We start from the raw sequence: 16,946 nt of genomic DNA, 5'->3' as shown, positions 1-16,946 counted from the left end.
TTATGATATGGTATATTTTTAAACAAAAAATGTTTTACTTTGTTACAGTAGTTCTGGTTCCTTAAGAACTTAAAAAAATAAATTCCATTAAAATATTACAGTGGTGTTTTAGTTAAAATTATTTCACCTAGGAAGGTAAAATTATACTTTAAATAAAATCTAATTACAAAAATTATGCTATATTTTAGTATCCCAATTTTCCATTTAAATTTAACATCTTAAACTTAGCTTGTTAATGTGAAATTTTTATGAAAATTTTTATTAGATGTTTGACTTACAGATTTGAATTTATAACAAGATCAGATGCTAGCATTTTGCTACTACAGCTGAATTATATTTGGATTTGTAAGAACTAAAGAAAAAAGTATCACATACCTCAAAATGACATGAGAAACATTTCTAATTAAAAGGTTTAAGTTTCTGAACTTCATATCTCTAAAAATAATAAAATTCCAAGATATTCAGTGAAATCTCTTAAAGCCTTTGTTTAGATGTCTAAGCAGAAACATCAGGTACAACACATGACGGACTCCAGAGACATTAACTGCCTATTAAAAGAGTAGCAACAGGCCGGTGCCTCGGCTCGCTAGGCTAATCCTCCACCTGCAGCACCGGCATCCCGGGTTCTAGTCCCGGTCAGGGCGCAGGATTCTGTCCTGGTTTCTCTTCTTCCAGTCCAGCTCTCTGCTGTGGCCCGGGAAGGCAGTGGAGGATGGCCCAAGTCCTTGGGCCCTGCACCTGCATGGGAGACCAGGAGGAAGCAGATCCTGGCTTCGGATCAGTGCAGTGTGTCGGCCGTAGCGGCCATTTGGGGGTGAACCAATGGAAAAGGAAGACCTTTCTCTCTGCCTCTCTCTAACTCTGCCTGTCTGCTGTTAAAAAAAAAAAAAAAAAAAAACAACAACAAATTGACAATCACAAGAACCAGATTCCGGATTTTCTATAATGTATTGTCTACCATGTCCAGTTTTCAACAAAAAATGATTAGACATGCAAACAAATGGGGAAGTGTGACCAATACTTGAAAAGAAGAACTTAGTCGATACTGATTGAAGTTGGCTGAAATGCTAGATTTAGCAGCCAAAGACTGCAGTGTCACTCTTAAGAGTATATTCAAAGCCTTTTCTGAGGTAAAAATAAACATACGACATGGTAAAAGTATATGTGTGTGTATATGTATATGTGTGTGTGTGTGTGTGTGTGTGTTAAGAAATAAAGAAAACCATGGTATCACTGAGTGAACAGATGTGGAATCTCCACAGAGAAATAGAACCTCCCCCCATTGGAAATTCTAGAGCTGAAAGTATAATAGTGAAATGAAAATCCTTCAAATGTACTCAACAACAAAAGCAGAACAAAAATTAGTTATTTTGAGGGTATACAAAGAAAGAATAGACAACTCAAAGAACAAAGGTAACAGGAAAAATAGTCAAAGCCACAGATACCAATGTAATACTATTAAATAGTTTAAACACAAAGATAAGTTTAATACCAGAAAAAATGAGAAAAAAACACTGAAACGGCCAAAAATTTCTCAAATTTCAAAAAAAAAGCCATTAACTTAGATATCCAATCTCAAGAAATCTAATTAGGATAAACCAAAGAAAACCACAGGATACATAATAATAGTCAAAAAGCAAAGATAAACTCTTCAAAGTATCGAGAGAAAAAAATTGTAAACATCTGACTTTCCATCAGAAATATTGGAATTCAACCAACATGTGGATGATAACTCAAAGTGTTGAAGGAAATAATCAAGAATTCTGTGTTACGACAGTAGATGTTCAGTAAATATTTACTGTGGGGCCAGCGCTGTGGCGCAATGGGTTAAAGCCCTGGCCTGAAGCGCCGGCATCCCATATGGGCACCGGTTCTAGTCCTGGCTGCTCCTCTTCCAATCCAGCTCTCTGCTATGGCCTGGGATAACAGTAGAGGATGGCCCAAGTCCTTGGGCTCCTGCACCCATGTGGGAGACCCGGAAAAAGCTCCTGGCTCCTGGCTTCAGATCAGCACACCTCCAGCTGTTGTGGACATTTGGGGAGTGAACCAGCAGATGGAAGACCTCTCTGTCTGTATCTCTCTCTCTCTCTAACTCTGTCTTTCAAATAAATAAAATAAATCTTTATTAACTGTTTTTAGGAAAAAAAACTATTGAAGAAATAATACCCTGTAAAAATATTAGAAAAAAATAGAGCAAAAAGTATCATTTCCCTGCTTATTTGCTGAGAGCTATATTTCCCTGATAAATGAGAAAATTTCACAAGGAAACTATAGTTTTCCCTTGGAAATATAGATGAAAAAGTCCTTCACAAATATTAGTAAGCTGATCTGAGCAATACTTTAAAAAAAAATCTGTCAAGGTTTAAATTAGGTTTAAAGAATTAGGTTTAAAGAATTCAAAAATGGCTTAAATTCACCATATTTTATTTTTTTATTTTTATGTATTTTTTGACAGGCAGAGTGGACAGTGAGAGAGAGAGACAGAGAGAAAGGTCTTCCTTTTGCTGTTGGTTCACCCTCCAATGGCTGCCGCAGCTGGCACGCTGTGGCCAGTGCATCGCGCTGATCTGAAGCCAGGAGCCAGGTGCTTCTCCTGGTCTCCCATGTGGGTGCAGGGCCCAAGGACTTGGGCCATACTCCACTGCACTCCCTGGCCATAGCAGAGAGCTGGCCTGGAAGAGGGGCAACCGGTACTAGAACCCCATGTGCCAGCGCCACAAGGTGGAGGATTAGGCTATTGAGCCACGGTGCTGGCCTATTTTTTTTATTATTTTTAAAGATTTATTTGAAAGTCAGAGTTATTTATTTGAAAGTCAGAGTTACACACAGAGAGAAGGAGAGAAAGAGAGAGGTCTTCCATCCGCTGGTTCACTCCCCAGTTTGCCATAACGGCCAGAGGTGTGCCAATCTGAAGCCAGGAGCCATAAGCTTCTTCCAGGTCTCCCACATGGGTGCAGGGGCCCAAGCACTTGGACCATCTTTTGCTTTCCCGGGCCACAACAGAGAGCAGTATTGGAAGAGGAGCAGCCGGGACTCAAACTGGTGCCCATATGAGATGCCGGCGCTTCAGGCCAGGGCTTTAACCCGCTGCGCCACAGTGCCGGCCCCCACCGTATTAATTTTAAAAAGAAAATCTGTGTAATCGTCTGAATATGTGCAAGAAAAAGTACTTGATAAAATTAAGCACTCCGTCCTGGTAAACTCCCTGCTAATGAGAACTCTATTCAGCATGATTATTTAACATGATAAAGGATGTCTACAAAGCAACTAATAACTAACACCTGCCTAGTGGTGAATGGCTGGATGTTTTCTGAATGATGGGGATCAAAAGATGAATATCTTTTCACTCTGTAAAACATTCTAAGGAAGCCATTCAAATGCGGTTAAGTCCAGAAAAAGAAAGTAAAGACACACAGATTGAAAGGGAAGAAGAAAAACTATTTGTAGTTAATGTTTATATAAGGAAAAAACATAACATGTTTATTAAAAAGCTGTTAAAACCAATATCACCAAGAAAGGATCAGCATTCAGAAATTACTTCTATTAAAATGGAAAATGAAATTTAAAATCCCATTTATATTAAAATATTAGGAATATTTAGGGGAAGTCATAATAACGTTTTTCAAACTAGTTATCAAGAGAAAAATCTTTAGAAGGATCCAGAAAAAATATACCTAGAATGTAATAAATACAGAATTTCTATCACATTTCTGCCCGGAAACAATGGAAGCAAAAATATAGTGGCGTAACATCTTAAAGTACTAAAAAAAATATATTATCCCATCCTCATTGCAAATATATCCCAAAATGGAGTTGAAAGAGACTTCCTGCACACAAATTCTGAAAGAATTAATCTTCAGCAGACCTGTACTGCAAGAATTATAAACTAAAGTCCTTTTTGCAAGATGGAAATATGGATATACACAAAGGAGTCAAAAGCATGCAGAGGATAACTACTTACATGAATTTTGCATAAAAGATAATTAGGGAAAAACAACAATGTACTATGTGCAAGTGTCTGGCGTATAACAGATCTTCCTAGGCAAACGAATCAAATTCACAAGCTTTTATTGGGATTCCGCTCCCGGGCAAGGTTCCCCAGTCCCAACAGAGCAGAGGCCAGAGAAGTGCATCAGAGGTTGGGAGGGCTCCTTTTATAGATACAGGGCATGGGGGTTAAAGGTTGAGGCAGGTCTGATCCTCACTGGTTGACCTTTAGGCACCCATGGGGACCTTAACAAGGACTTTTCTTCCCCGGAAGTGCGGGTAGGGACTCTCCATTCCCGGAAGTGTAGGCCTTCTCTCCTTGTGGATCCCAAAGCTACCATCCCAACCTTTTGATGGTAGGAAAGGGGGCGATGATGAGTCTCTCTGGCTACTTCCTGCTGACTGGGGGCGATGAGGTACTCTTCACTGGCATGGGGCGATGTCTCTAGCCGCCGTCTCCTGGGTGGGGAGCCAAATATATCCCTGTAGCAGCATTTGGTTGACCGCCTGGTTGCTGAAGGCCTTGGTTCGTGCCATTATCACCTGCTGTAAACACTTAAATGGACACTGTCGTATACGAGTCAGGGTGAGAATAGCAACCATTGATGCTAAGAGTGGCATTAACCAGGTAATGAAAAGATTTCATAGAGGAGAGGAAATGAGGGGAGTCTCTGGACCCTTGTGAGGATTGTTAGATGGACGTGGTTTAAATCTGAGCCTAGCCAAGACCGGGAGAAAGACCACTCAACTTTTGCAGGTGGAGGGGTTTGTAGAGAAATTCTGAATAATCATACAACATTAAGTGGAGGAGAGGACCATCATACACACAGGTTAGGAGTAGAGCCGTTGATGTTCGAGTAGAGGCTGTGGTTACAAAGGAATGAGACCCAAGTGGGCTAGACAGGGTCTAGAACAAAAGACAAAGTCATTATTAAAGGACCAAAGGTGCTGTCAAAGCCACAAATAAGTTCTCTGATTGAGAGACAAATAGAAACTGACAGAAGGGGCTTGATAATAATCTGGTGGGCTTTAGGTCTTGTAAGTTAAGAGGCCCAGACCTACCTATCTTTTCACATAGGGTACATCCTAAGGGAGGTGTGACCCTCCTTGGGTAAGGCACCCTGTTGGCTTCCATTACCTAGCTGGCCTGGGAGATTAACTGGCCAGGTAAAGGCAGGTGGCATCTCTAACAAGAAATTTACAGTTCTGCCTGCAATGTTGCTGACCCTACTTGGCTGTCCCCTCAGCTATGGTGGTCACTTTGGGAGTTGGGATGAGTGAAGGGCTTTTCAGCTTGGAGCCAGCAAAATCTGTGGCTCTGACCTGAAGTCCTTCGACTCCAAGGCAGTTCCATTTCTGGTGATCCAACTCTTTCTTGGCTGGCAGAGCTGCCAGGGCTTATCACAAGCTGACTTCTGCTGAAGCCCAGGCTTACCACATTGAAAGCCACTGCAGTAGACTGGCCTGTTATGTCTCCATGAGGGCAGATCACTGTACAGAACAGCCGTTAATAGGCTGCCACCTATCTTTACATTGCTTCTGATGCCTAGCTTTCTCTTCCTCCTGGGTTTTGTTAAAGTAGACCAGAGGATGCAAGTCAAGGGGGTGCTCAAGTCCCATCTCTAATCTTTGCGGCCTAAACTAGAAGTTTGTAGTCACAGGCATGTTCTGAGAGTGGTTTTTCTGAGGTAGATAATGCCCATGAGGAAAACTATGTCCTCGCTTTAAAACTTTCTTTCGCTTTGGTCTGAAAGGGAGGTCTTGCCTGTTTACTGTGCCCATGGCATAGTGAAATTATAATTTAAGCTCTTATTTTGCCTATACTATTACAGAAAAATGTTAGCCATCCCTTTTATAAGATCTAGAAGTCAAATTTTGCATCTTGGCGAGTCCTTCAAAATAGAATTAGTTTCCTACCTCAAAGAGAATAGAGAAATGAGAGAACAAGTTGGTCTTAGAATAGAGAAATGAGGGAGAAAGTCCTAGATTGCCTGCTGACAATAGCAATATCAAATGAAAACTTAGCAAGCGATTTAACTTAAGAAAACATTTACCAGAAGGTCCAATGCCTTCTATAAACTTTAAGAATACATGTATTTGGAAACATCTCTTAAGTATCTAACATGGTGTAGCTTGTTTAACCAGTAAACTTAAGCATAAACATATAAAATATTTTTAGATTCTTTCCACCAACAAATTTAAAACATCTGATACAGAAATTCAGATCACATGAATCAAATATAACTTTGATTAATTTTAGCTGTTTAAATTTATGGGCAATGTTTTATCTACAAGCCAATTAAAAGAGTTCTTAATAAATTTTCCCATGTAGACATACAGTATGTATACACATATCATAGAATAGCAGATTCAATAATAGCTTTTTAAACTCTGTTTTATTTTTATTTATTTTTTTTTTTTGACAGGCAGAGTGGACAGAGAAAGAGAGAGAAAGGTCTTCCTTTTCCGTTGGTTCACACTCCAATGGACGCCACGGCCCGTGCGCTGTGACTGGCGCATCGCGCTGTTCCGAAGCCAGGAGCCAGGTGTTTCTCCTGGTCTCCCATGAGGTGCAGGGCCCAAGCACTTAGTCCATCCTCCACTGCACTCCCTGGCCACAGCAGAGAGCTGGCCTGGAAGAGGGGCAACCGGGACAGAATCTGGTGCCCTGACCGGGACTAGAACCTGGTGTGCCGGCGCCGCAGGCAGAGAATTAGCCTATTGAGCCGTGGCGCCAGCCTCTTTAACTGTTTTTTATTTACCAATTGATTCGAATTACTTTCTGCTCTTAGAACCTCAGCTAACCATACTTTCTCTCAGTTGGTACCTGTAATACATTGTTGGCTTCATCTTTGCAGAGCCATCCCAAAATACTGAATACAATAGATGTGGCTGGAAAAAGTCCATCAGAACCTATAGGAGGACAGCTAAGCACAGAACCAACAATGCTTTAGTTTTATGAGCAGCGAATCTGATATATAAAACTGGATGACAAAAGACTTTAAGTTGCCACGTGTAAAATTATAAACTTATTATAAACTCAACAAGAGGCACTTGTTTACTTCACATAGCATTTTTGAAAGCATCTGTAGGATTTTACAGAACATTAACTCTTTAGGCCTCTGTAGTTAAAATAGATCACAAAGCTTTGGCTGTTGCCAGGCATTTGGCGAGTAACCAGTGGATGGAAGATTCTCCCTCCCTCCCTCTCATCCCCTCCTCTCTCCTCTATCCTTTCCCTCCCCCTCCCCTCTCTCCCCCTCTCCCTCTCTCCTGTCTCCTCTTTCTCCCTTTCCCTCCCCCTCTCTCTCCCCTCCTCCCTTCTTTTCCCTCTCCTTTAAAAAAATAAATGATACTTTAAAGAAAACAATAGTGTAAGTCTGGGATGGAGAAAACAGAGTGTACTGTGTGAGGTTTTTATTCTATAAGTATATCCTATACATTTTAACATTCACTGAAATAAGAGCTATAACTAATAAGGCAGCAAACAAAATTAAAATGGAAGCGTATGAATCAGTCCGTGCAAAAGAATGAAGAACTGGAAAAGAGAAGCAAACATAAAATGGGACACATTAAGAAAGCAGGAGGCAAGATGGCAGGTTGAGACACAATCAGCAGTCATAGTACTTTTAAATGGACTGGGGAAGGCTTAGTAATGACATCCTCCTTGCCATAGGCTATCCATGTCTTAATCCCTAGAACCTAAATATGTTATCCAGGTGGAGAAAGGAAGTTTTCAAATGTCATTAATTAAATTAATGCTTTTGAGATCTGAAGAATATCCTGATTAGCCAGGTAGGGCCAGTGTTATTGCAAGGAAAACTTAAAAGGAGACAAGAGTCAGTTAAAGGTGGTGGTGACAGAAACAGAGTAATATGAGGCCACAAGACAAGGAATGAGACCAGCATCCAGGAGCTGCAGAAGGCCATGAAGTGATTCTCTTAGAGCCTGCACAAAACTCAGAGCCCTGCCAGTACCCTCATTTAGAACAGAACATGTATATTGCTTTATCCATTGTGTTTGTTATAACTTGTAACAGCAGCAGTGGGAAACTATTGTGGAACTATATGTCACAACTAAAAATCAAGAATTGTCAGGCTGCATATTAGGGCAAGACCATCAAGTGTGTCCCCTCAAGAAATTTATTTAATCAAAGTAAATAAATAGGTTAAAATTAATGGAGAGCAAAAAGATATATCATGCTACTGGTAGTCCATAGAAAGTTGGTGCAGCTGTAATATAACAAAAGTAAATCTGGGCCGGCGCCGTGGCTTGATAGGCTAATCCTCTGCCTGCAGCGCTGGCATACCCGGTTCTAGTCCCGGTTGTCCCTCTTCCAGGCCAGCTCTCTGCTGTGGCCCGGGAGTGCAGTGGAGGATGGCCCAAGTGCTTGGGCCCTGCACCCACATTGGAGACCAGGAGAAGCACCTGGCTCCTGGCTTTGGATCAGCGCGATGCGCCGGCCGTGGCGGCCACTGGAGGGTGAACCAACAGAAAAAGGAAGACCTTTCTCTCTCTCTCTCTCTCACTGTCCACTCTGTCGAAAAAAATTAAATCTGAATACAAATATTATGAAGATTAATGAAGGTCACTTTGTAATGAAGAAGGATCTATTTTTCAGGAGGACATAACAACCCTAAGCATTTATGCACTATAACTGAACTTTCAAATACATGAAACAAAAATTTATAGAACTATAAGGGAAAATAGACAAATCAATGATATGGTCAGAAATTGGAATATTCCTCTGAGTAATTTACAGAACAAGTAAAAAACAAATTCAGCAGGTCAGTAGAAGACTTGAATGACACTGTCAATCACTGTGACCTAATTGACACTTGCAGAACACACCACCTACAGTTAAGTAGGCATTCCTTTCAACACAGACTATTTACCAAGAAAGACCATATTCTGGGCTATGAAACAAGTTTCAATGCATTCATTAAGATCCTACAAAATGTGTTCTGTGCCTATAGTGAAATTAAGTTAGAAATCAATATCACAAATATATATGGAAATCCCCCCCCCAAATACTTAGAAAATAAGTGTAATGCAATCAAATATTCCATTGGCCAGATAGAAATAACAGGAGGTTTCAAAATATTTTAACCTGAGGGAAAACAGAAATACAACTTTCAAATATTTGTGGGATGTAGATAAAGCAGCACTTGAAGAGTTGGGTTTTTGTTGTTATTGCTTGTTTGAATACTGAATTTCTGTAACAACAAAGACCTAACCTTCACCATAAGAAACTAGAAAAAGGGGCCAGTGTTGTGGCACAGCAGGTTAAGCTGTGCTTGGGACACCGGCATCCCATATCTGAGTGGTGGATCAAAACCCAGTTGCTATGTTTCTGATCAAGCTCCCTAATAATGTACCTGATGGGGCAGGGGGTGATGGCCCAGGTTCTTGAGTCCCTGTCACCCACGTGGAAGAGCAGGATGGAGTTTCCAGCCCCTGGCTTCAGCCTGACCCAGCCCCAGATCTTCTGACCGTTTGGGAGTGGACCAGTGGATAGAAAATCAATCAGTAATCTCTCTCTCTCTCTCTCTGCCTTTCAAATACATAATAAATGAACACTTATTTTAAAAAATGAAATAGAAAAAGAAGAAATGAAAGCAAGGAGAAGAAAAGAATAACAGATCAGACTCAGTGTATGAGATACCTAAACCCCTGTGTTCATTGCAACACTATTCACGATAGCCAGGATATGCAGTCAACCAAAGATAAAAGCAAGCATATATGCATGCCAGTAATTGTACACGCCTTTTCAGAACAGCTTATTTTGTAACCTAAAACTGGAAACAACCAAATATCTATCAATAAGTGAATGGGTAGATTATCCAGATATTGTAACACTTCTCAACAACAAAAATGAGTGTTGAATCTCAAAAATATGCTGAGAAACAAAGCCAATCAGAAAGCACGCAATAATTCCAGAAAATACAGATCTGTAATGACAGCAGATACAGGGTTGCCTGGCTGAAACAAGAAATAAAAATGGAAGATTATCAAAAGGCAAGAGTAAACTTTGGAAGAGATGGATATAGTCATTATTTTTTCTTGGGGGCTATGGTTTCCTAAGTGTAGATGTATTAAAATGTATCAAAATGTACACTAAATACATGTAGTTTACTGAGTGATTATTGAGTTATCATGCCTTAGTAAGTCTGCTAAAACTGATGAAGACTGTTACCTAGAACGTATGAAGAACTATCATACCTCAATAGTAAGAAACAATACCAAATAAAGCAAAATATTTGAACATTGTACCAAGAAAGTATTTTAAATGATCCATAACCACATTAGAATGACTAAAATTGGCCGGCGCCGCGGCTCACTAGGCTAATCCTCCGCCTAGCGGCGCCGGCACACCGGGTTCTAGTCCCGGTTGGGGCGCCAGATTCTGTCCCGGTTGCCCCTCTTCCAGGCCAGCTCTCTGCTGTGGCCAGGGAGTGCAGTGGAGGATGGCCCAGGTGCTTGGGCCCTGCATCCCATGGGAGACCAGGAAAAGCACCTGGCTCCTGGCTCCTGCCATCGGATCAGCGCGGTGCGCCGGCCACAGCGCGCTGGCCGCGGCGGCCATTGGAGGGTGAACGAACGGCAAAGGAAGACCTTTCTCTCTGTCTCTCTCTCTCACTGTCCACTCTGCCTGTCAAAAAAAAAAAAGAAAAATTAGAATGACTAAAATTAAAAAGACTGATAATACCAAGTCTCTGAGGATGCAGAGTAAGTTAAGCTCTCATTCTCTGCTGATAGAGATGGCAAATGGGCATGCATTTTGGCAAACAGTCTTGAAGTTGCTTGTAAAGTGAAATACTTAGCATACAACCCAGAAACTCCTAGGTGTTTCCTTAAGAGAAATGGAACATTTGTCCACATAGAGCTTTATTCATTACCATTCATGGCAGCATGGCTCACCAAAGGATGGTATCATCAAAAATTCAGAATATCCCAAATGTCTATTCCCTTACAAATGGAAAAGCAAATTGTGGTATCCCCATACAGTGAAATACTATTTAGCAATAAAAACGAGGAAAACCAGGAAACTACAATAGCAGTTGCAGGAACTGAAACATGTAAGGTATGAATATAAAAAACATATTAAGGTAGAGAGTCAGAAATGCAATGCCTACATAACGTGTTTATGTGAAATTCTTGAAAAGGCAAAACTGTAGTGCAGAAAGATGGGTGCTTGCCCAGGGCTGTTTGAGGAGGGCACTGACTGCTGAAAGGCACAAGGGGGCAGGCATATTGGCTGATGGAAATTCTCTGTATTATGATTGGGGTGGCGCTTGCGCATCTATACACAGTTGCCCTACTTCTAAAACTTGACACATATAATGGGGATTTTATTGCATATTAATTATACCTTAATACAGGCATTAAAAATTAGAAACGAGTTTTGCTTGACTTCTTCTCCTTAAAGACTTTCATGCAGATTTACTCTGCAGTGAGACAGTGTCTCAGCCCACTCAGAGCTGCCCACTTAGGCTGCCTTGGACTCTGTTTTCATGCTAACCCAAGGCAATTTAATGCTCAGAATTGAGAAATGCATCAGTTTGTCTCATTCCACGGCAGATAGGCTCTATGTACGGATAGTGATGGCACTTGGAAAGTATATTTTTATTTCATTTTGAAAGGTTTTAGATATATATTTCTGAATGCATAGCAAATCTTTGTTATTAGGACATAACACATTGCTTGGGTAAGTGAGGCATAGAAGCATGACATACTTCATATTCATTATTTCTAAATGTTGAATTTACATTTTTGAAATGTTGCTTTAACATCTTTAACTTCACTGCTCTCTGAGAACCTAGGAAATACTTCGTAATGTGTGCACTTCCTCTGGAGATGAATGCTCTGAGTGTGGATACACGGATCTGTGTTTTTTAGGCCCGGTTGCAGCATGCTTGAAATCTGGGATGTGGAAGACCCTTCCAACGCGGCGAACCCACCCTTGTGTAGCATCTTGCTCAAGGACCCGCGGCCCTACTTCACCACGGTGTTTCAGAACAGCATGTACAGAGTCCTGAAGGTTAACTGAGGTCTGCTACACCGCAGTGCGGAGCAGCTCGTGGGAAAAGCAGCACTTTATGGCGGATTTACACGAATAAAAATCACAAGCTTTAATAAGGGATGCTTAGAAAGAAGATAAAAATGATAGAAGGGTTTTCAGATTACCAGAGGGAAATTACTTGTTTTTCATTGAATGTCAGCCCTTATTAAGCCTCTCCTATAAATCATTAAATCATCTCATATTACATTAACGCATTTCACCTTAGCATTTTTAAAGAAAACTATATGTAAAAGAACAATCAAGGATTTGGAAGTCCATTGTTATCCAGCTAAGTAAACTGCTTCAGATTCTGTGGAACGCAGCAGGGCGTATCTGTTCCAAGTTCTTACCCTGCATGGAACGAAGTGACAGACACTGCCTGGGTCACAGCCCCTCTGCCTGCTGAGGACACTTGACCTTGTGCCTCCTCAGGACTTTTGTGCTTTTCTCTCCCCAGCTCTCAGGGAAGATCTACAATAGTTTTAAATAACTTTTTTGTCATTTCATGTCCAAGTGTTTTTGAAGCAGCTTGCTCTGTAATGTTTCGAATCTCTTGAGATGCATTTCCCAGCCAGATGAGTATCTTCACAGGGATCAGTGTCACCTGGTCTCATAGGTTATCAGTCTGTCTTCAGCATCCAGGGGTTTTCCTCCTGATGTCCTGGTGACTAAAACTTGCCGTGATACACTGCCAAGGTTGGGGATTCAACAGACTCAGAAAAGAAAACCCAGTAAAGTGCATTCAGTGAGATTTTCAGAGCCTAAACCTTGAAGGAAGCAAAGGCCTCCACCTCGACGGCCCTGCAGCGCATCGCACGTCGTCCTCCCCAACACCAGCTTTTAATAGCAGCTCTTACATCCTCGTTTCCTTGTGGTTTTGGATGAGGAAGGCCATGGTGTATAAACCATCTGCCCCAAGGCAACCTCTCCAACAATAATGCTTTGAAAAGTGGCAGTGATTTTGCAGATGCTACCAAGTGCAAGGATACAAGTTATTACTCTTCTGTTTGGTAAATATTAAATATGCCAGGTCTGTAGCATTTTAATGTGTACCTACTTTAATCATCTTGGAATTCTTATAATTCCCTTATATTCTTGGCCCACTACACTTAAGAAGATTACTTAATTCCATAGAATAATTCACTTACAGTACGTAGGTGATTATATACAGGAAAGCAATAAAATTAAAGTTTTAGAATTATAAAATATTTTAGTACAGGATGCAAAGCAACTAAGAAAGCATGCCAGCATGCCACATTTTATTTACTTAGCACTTGAAGATAATTTATTTTGGTGTAAATGTGGAACAAAAAAGGAAAAGACATAAAACCTAACATCAGAATTAAAATAGCATTTTGAATGATGTTTTCATGGCAAACACTTTAAAGATACTGATATAATGCAACAAAATGGGGATGAGCTGTATTAACTAATGAGATGTTACATATACATAAAATGTTTTCACATCGATTCATGTTATACCCATGTACTGTATATGTTAAGTGATAAAACTTGAAGATCCTCTATGTGTTTTTTCTTTTCTTATCCTTTACCAAGCATGATTTTTGACACAAGTAGTTCTAATGTGACAGTAGAATTCTTGGGTCTCTGGATTTGTTAGCTATGTTTATATTGACAGTGGTCTTTCTTAACCATTTTGAAACAATTCTGCATGTAGTCTCACTCAGAAAGCAATGCACTGTGGTGGAGATAGTGTGGGCTTTGTAGCCTGCTATATCTAAGTTTGAATTCTGGCTCTTCTGTTTACCAGGTATTTTTCCTGCTATTCCAAAGACATTTGTTGAGCCTTTACTGCGTGTCAACCACTGTGCTGAGCCTGCTCGTGTCACTATGAGCCTCAATTTCTTCACTTGTGCACTCATACTAATGTGGCAGGGTCATAATGAGGATTAATGAAAAAAGTTGTTCAAGTGCTTGGCACAAATAGACACTCAACAAATACCAGCTATAGCTGCTCTCCCTCCCCTGACCCAGTAATATCAAATTACAAGATGAAATTAGCTCATCTCAGAAATTTCCAGATCAAATAATCCCAGTCAGCAAATGGGAATACTGGACAACAACTTGCTTTTATACAAGTTATGCTTTTGCTTTCTTACCTGTGTATGTTTCATTTTTTGTTCTTTTGAAATGTGAAGACTCTCCGTGGGTGCTGTGGGTTGAGTGATGGGCACTTTATTGCCAATACAGTGAAGCGTTTCCCCTGGTGTCCCAGGATCGTATTTTCTGCACACGGCTCTGAAGCCGTGACTGGCAGTGAGCAGCACACAGGCTGCAGCAGTCCGTTGCGCTTGCACCTGTGAGGAGCTGAAGCGTGCGTCAGCGTGCAGTGTGTGTGTGCCCTGTTCCTGCTGAGGGAGACCTCCCGCATCCGACGAGCCAGAGTGCTTCCACTGTTAATAAATGATAAATCTGCATTTTAGTCATTTGTAGTGCACAAGCAATACAAACTCCAAGTTTTGGGAAAAACATTAAATCTGAAAGGAGAAAATACTCAATAGGCATTATAAAGATCTCATGGTTTTCTTCCAGCCTTTATTTTAGGCATACTTTCATACACTTGTCCTTTAACATAGTTGTCAACAGTTACACATTTTGCTGTTCATGTGATAAATGCAGGAATGTTACCTTGTGATAGAAAACTTTAGTTGTCATATCCAATTTTATGTGTATACATGTGTGCATACATGTATAAAGATATTTATAAAAATTATTCATCTATTTAATTAAAAAGCAGAATTAGGAGGAGAGAGAGCTCTTCCATATGCTGGTCCAGTTCCCCAAAGGCTGCAATGCCCAGGGCTGGGCCAGGAGCTTCCTCCAGGTCTCCCACATGGGTGCAGGGGCCCAAGCACCTGGGCCATCCCCTACTGTTTTTCCCAAGCACATCAGCAGGGAGCTGGATCAGAAGTAGGGCAGCTGGGACTGGAGCCGGCATTGCAGACATTAGTTTAACCCGCTATGCCACAACACCGGCCCCCTGTATATAGATCTTAATGGGTTGTCTGTTTCCATTTTTGTTACATGTATGTATATCTAGAATACTACAGTGTGCTTCCAGTGCATTAAGGTTTTTTTAAAATTTCAAATTTCTTCTCTAAAACAGATTCCATACAGTTAAATGCCAACAAAAGAATATGTGGAGGCAGGCATTGTGGCCCAACAGGTGAAATCTGCCTGCCATGGCGGCATCCCATATCCGAGTGCCTGTTCAAGTCCTGCCTGCTCTGCTTACAATCCAGCATCCTGCTAATGCACCTAGGAAAGCAGAGGAAGAGGGACCAAGTTCTTGGGCCCCTGCCTTCTATGTGGATACCCAGATGGAGTTCCTAGCCCCCACTTTGGTCTGGCTCATTCTTGGCCATTACAGCAATTTTGTGGGGTGAATCAGCAGATCAAAGATCTCTCCCTCTCTCCCTCTCTCCCTCTCCCTCTCCCTCTCCCTCTCCCTCTCCCTCTCCCTCTCCCTCTCCCTCTCCCTCTCCCTCTCCCTCTCCCTCTCCCTCTCCCTCTCCCTCTCCTTCTCCCTCTCCCTCTCCCATACACACACATAAAATAAATTTTTTTTAGTACTTTCCCCCCTTTTTGTTTTTAAAGATTTTATGTATTTGAAAGTCAGAGTTACACATAGAGACGAGAGGCAGAGAGAGAGAGAGAGGTCTTCCATGCGCTGGTTCATCCTCCAATTGGCCGCAATGGCTGGAGCTGTACCGATCCGAAGCCAGAAGCCACGAGCTTCTTCCGGGTCTCCCATGCAGGTGCAGGGGCCCAAGGACTTGGGCCATCTTCTGCTATCCTAGGCCATAGCAGAGAGCTAGATTGGAAGAGGAGCAGCCGGGACTAGAACCAATGCCCATATGGGATGCTGCGCTTCAGGCCAAGGCTTTAACCCACTGCACTACAGCGCTGGCTCCCATAAAATAAATCTTAAAAATAACATGGGCACTCTAAAGCCTTCAGTGCAGTTTGTCTCATATAACCTTTGCAAAAGGATTGTGTGCACCACCCAAAGCCAGTGTATTGCAATACTCATGCAGCAGCCCTCATGAACACTGCTTAATCTTTTACAAAATATTTTCTACTATATTGAAGCCCAGCCCATACCCCTTAGTGCCTTAATGTAGAGTTACTGTGCCCCAGTCTCTCTCCCTGAGCCTACAGTTCCTCTGCAAAGATCAGCTCATTAAGGGAGTGACACAATTGTACCTGTAGATTATGTAGTTGACATCTCAGTGCCAGCCTCCATTCTGAGAATTCTGCAGCACTCACGGACCCCAGTGTCTGCTCTGGACTTGCAGTCCCTATGTCCTCACTGTGTTTACAAGTCAACTCCTTTCTAAAGATAAACTCACTAAATAAGGGGACTGGTACACAGGTCCTGCACACCTTGAAATTTGCTTATCGTCCCTCTAGCTAACTTCCCGGTGCTAGACTTTGAAATTTTTTTCATAAACTTCAAGCCCTGTTTAATAACCAATCTGCCCATGTGGGCCCCAGACAGCTGGAGCCCAAAATAGCATCACAAAATGTCCAAAAGAACATGCTATCTCCCATTGTGGATCAATTGGAGGAAGGCTGTGAGTGCTGGGACGCAATGGAAGACACACAGGAGCTGATCGTAACTCCGTTCAAACTCCCCGCCCCACTGGGGAGCCTGAAGATGGAGCCAGTAGTTGCCAGGCTCCTTGCTCTGTGTTTTCATGAAGTGCTTTTTCTCCCGCACCCCAGCATCAGTAATTGGCTTACTGTGTGCCAGGTGAGTGGACCCTGTTTGGGCAGGTTCTATGCCAATTCCTTCAAACAGTTTTGGAGGAGTTTGATAGCCGTGAGAGGCCCCAGATGGTGGTGGTGTTATGATTTGCATTCATTCCATCAT

At 41.7% G+C, this 16,946-nt stretch overlaps 1 protein-coding gene and 1 long non-coding RNA gene across 2 annotated transcripts in view; one reads left to right on the top strand and one right to left on the bottom strand.

Moving 5' to 3' along the window:
* The window catches only part of LOC100341431 (putative C-mannosyltransferase DPY19L2), a 94,580-nt gene extending 81,007 nt beyond the window's left edge, over positions 1-13,573 (top strand). Inside the window, 1 exon segment of the mRNA XM_008261630.5 lies at positions 11,887-13,573. Coding sequence (XP_008259852.3) covers positions 11,887-12,037 — 151 coding nt within the window. The 3' untranslated portion in view covers positions 12,038-13,573.
* LOC149121781 (uncharacterized) lies at positions 12,108-15,341 on the bottom strand. Its single transcript, XR_016222619.1, has 2 exons — positions 14,170-15,341; positions 12,108-12,737 (listed from the first exon to the last, which is right to left on the bottom strand). It is a non-coding gene; the product is annotated as an uncharacterized LOC149121781 (long non-coding RNA).
* Positions 15,342-16,946: the final 1,605 nt, after the last annotated feature.

Source organism: Oryctolagus cuniculus, chromosome 16 (genome assembly GCF_051225735.1).
Source record: "Oryctolagus cuniculus isolate XC-2025 breed Fujian yellow rabbit chromosome 16, ASM5122573v1, whole genome shotgun sequence".
NCBI classification, from domain to species: domain Eukaryota; kingdom Metazoa; phylum Chordata; class Mammalia; order Lagomorpha; family Leporidae; genus Oryctolagus; species Oryctolagus cuniculus.
Note: the sequence above shows the minus strand (reverse complement) of the source record. Positions and strands in the feature narration are given on the sequence as shown.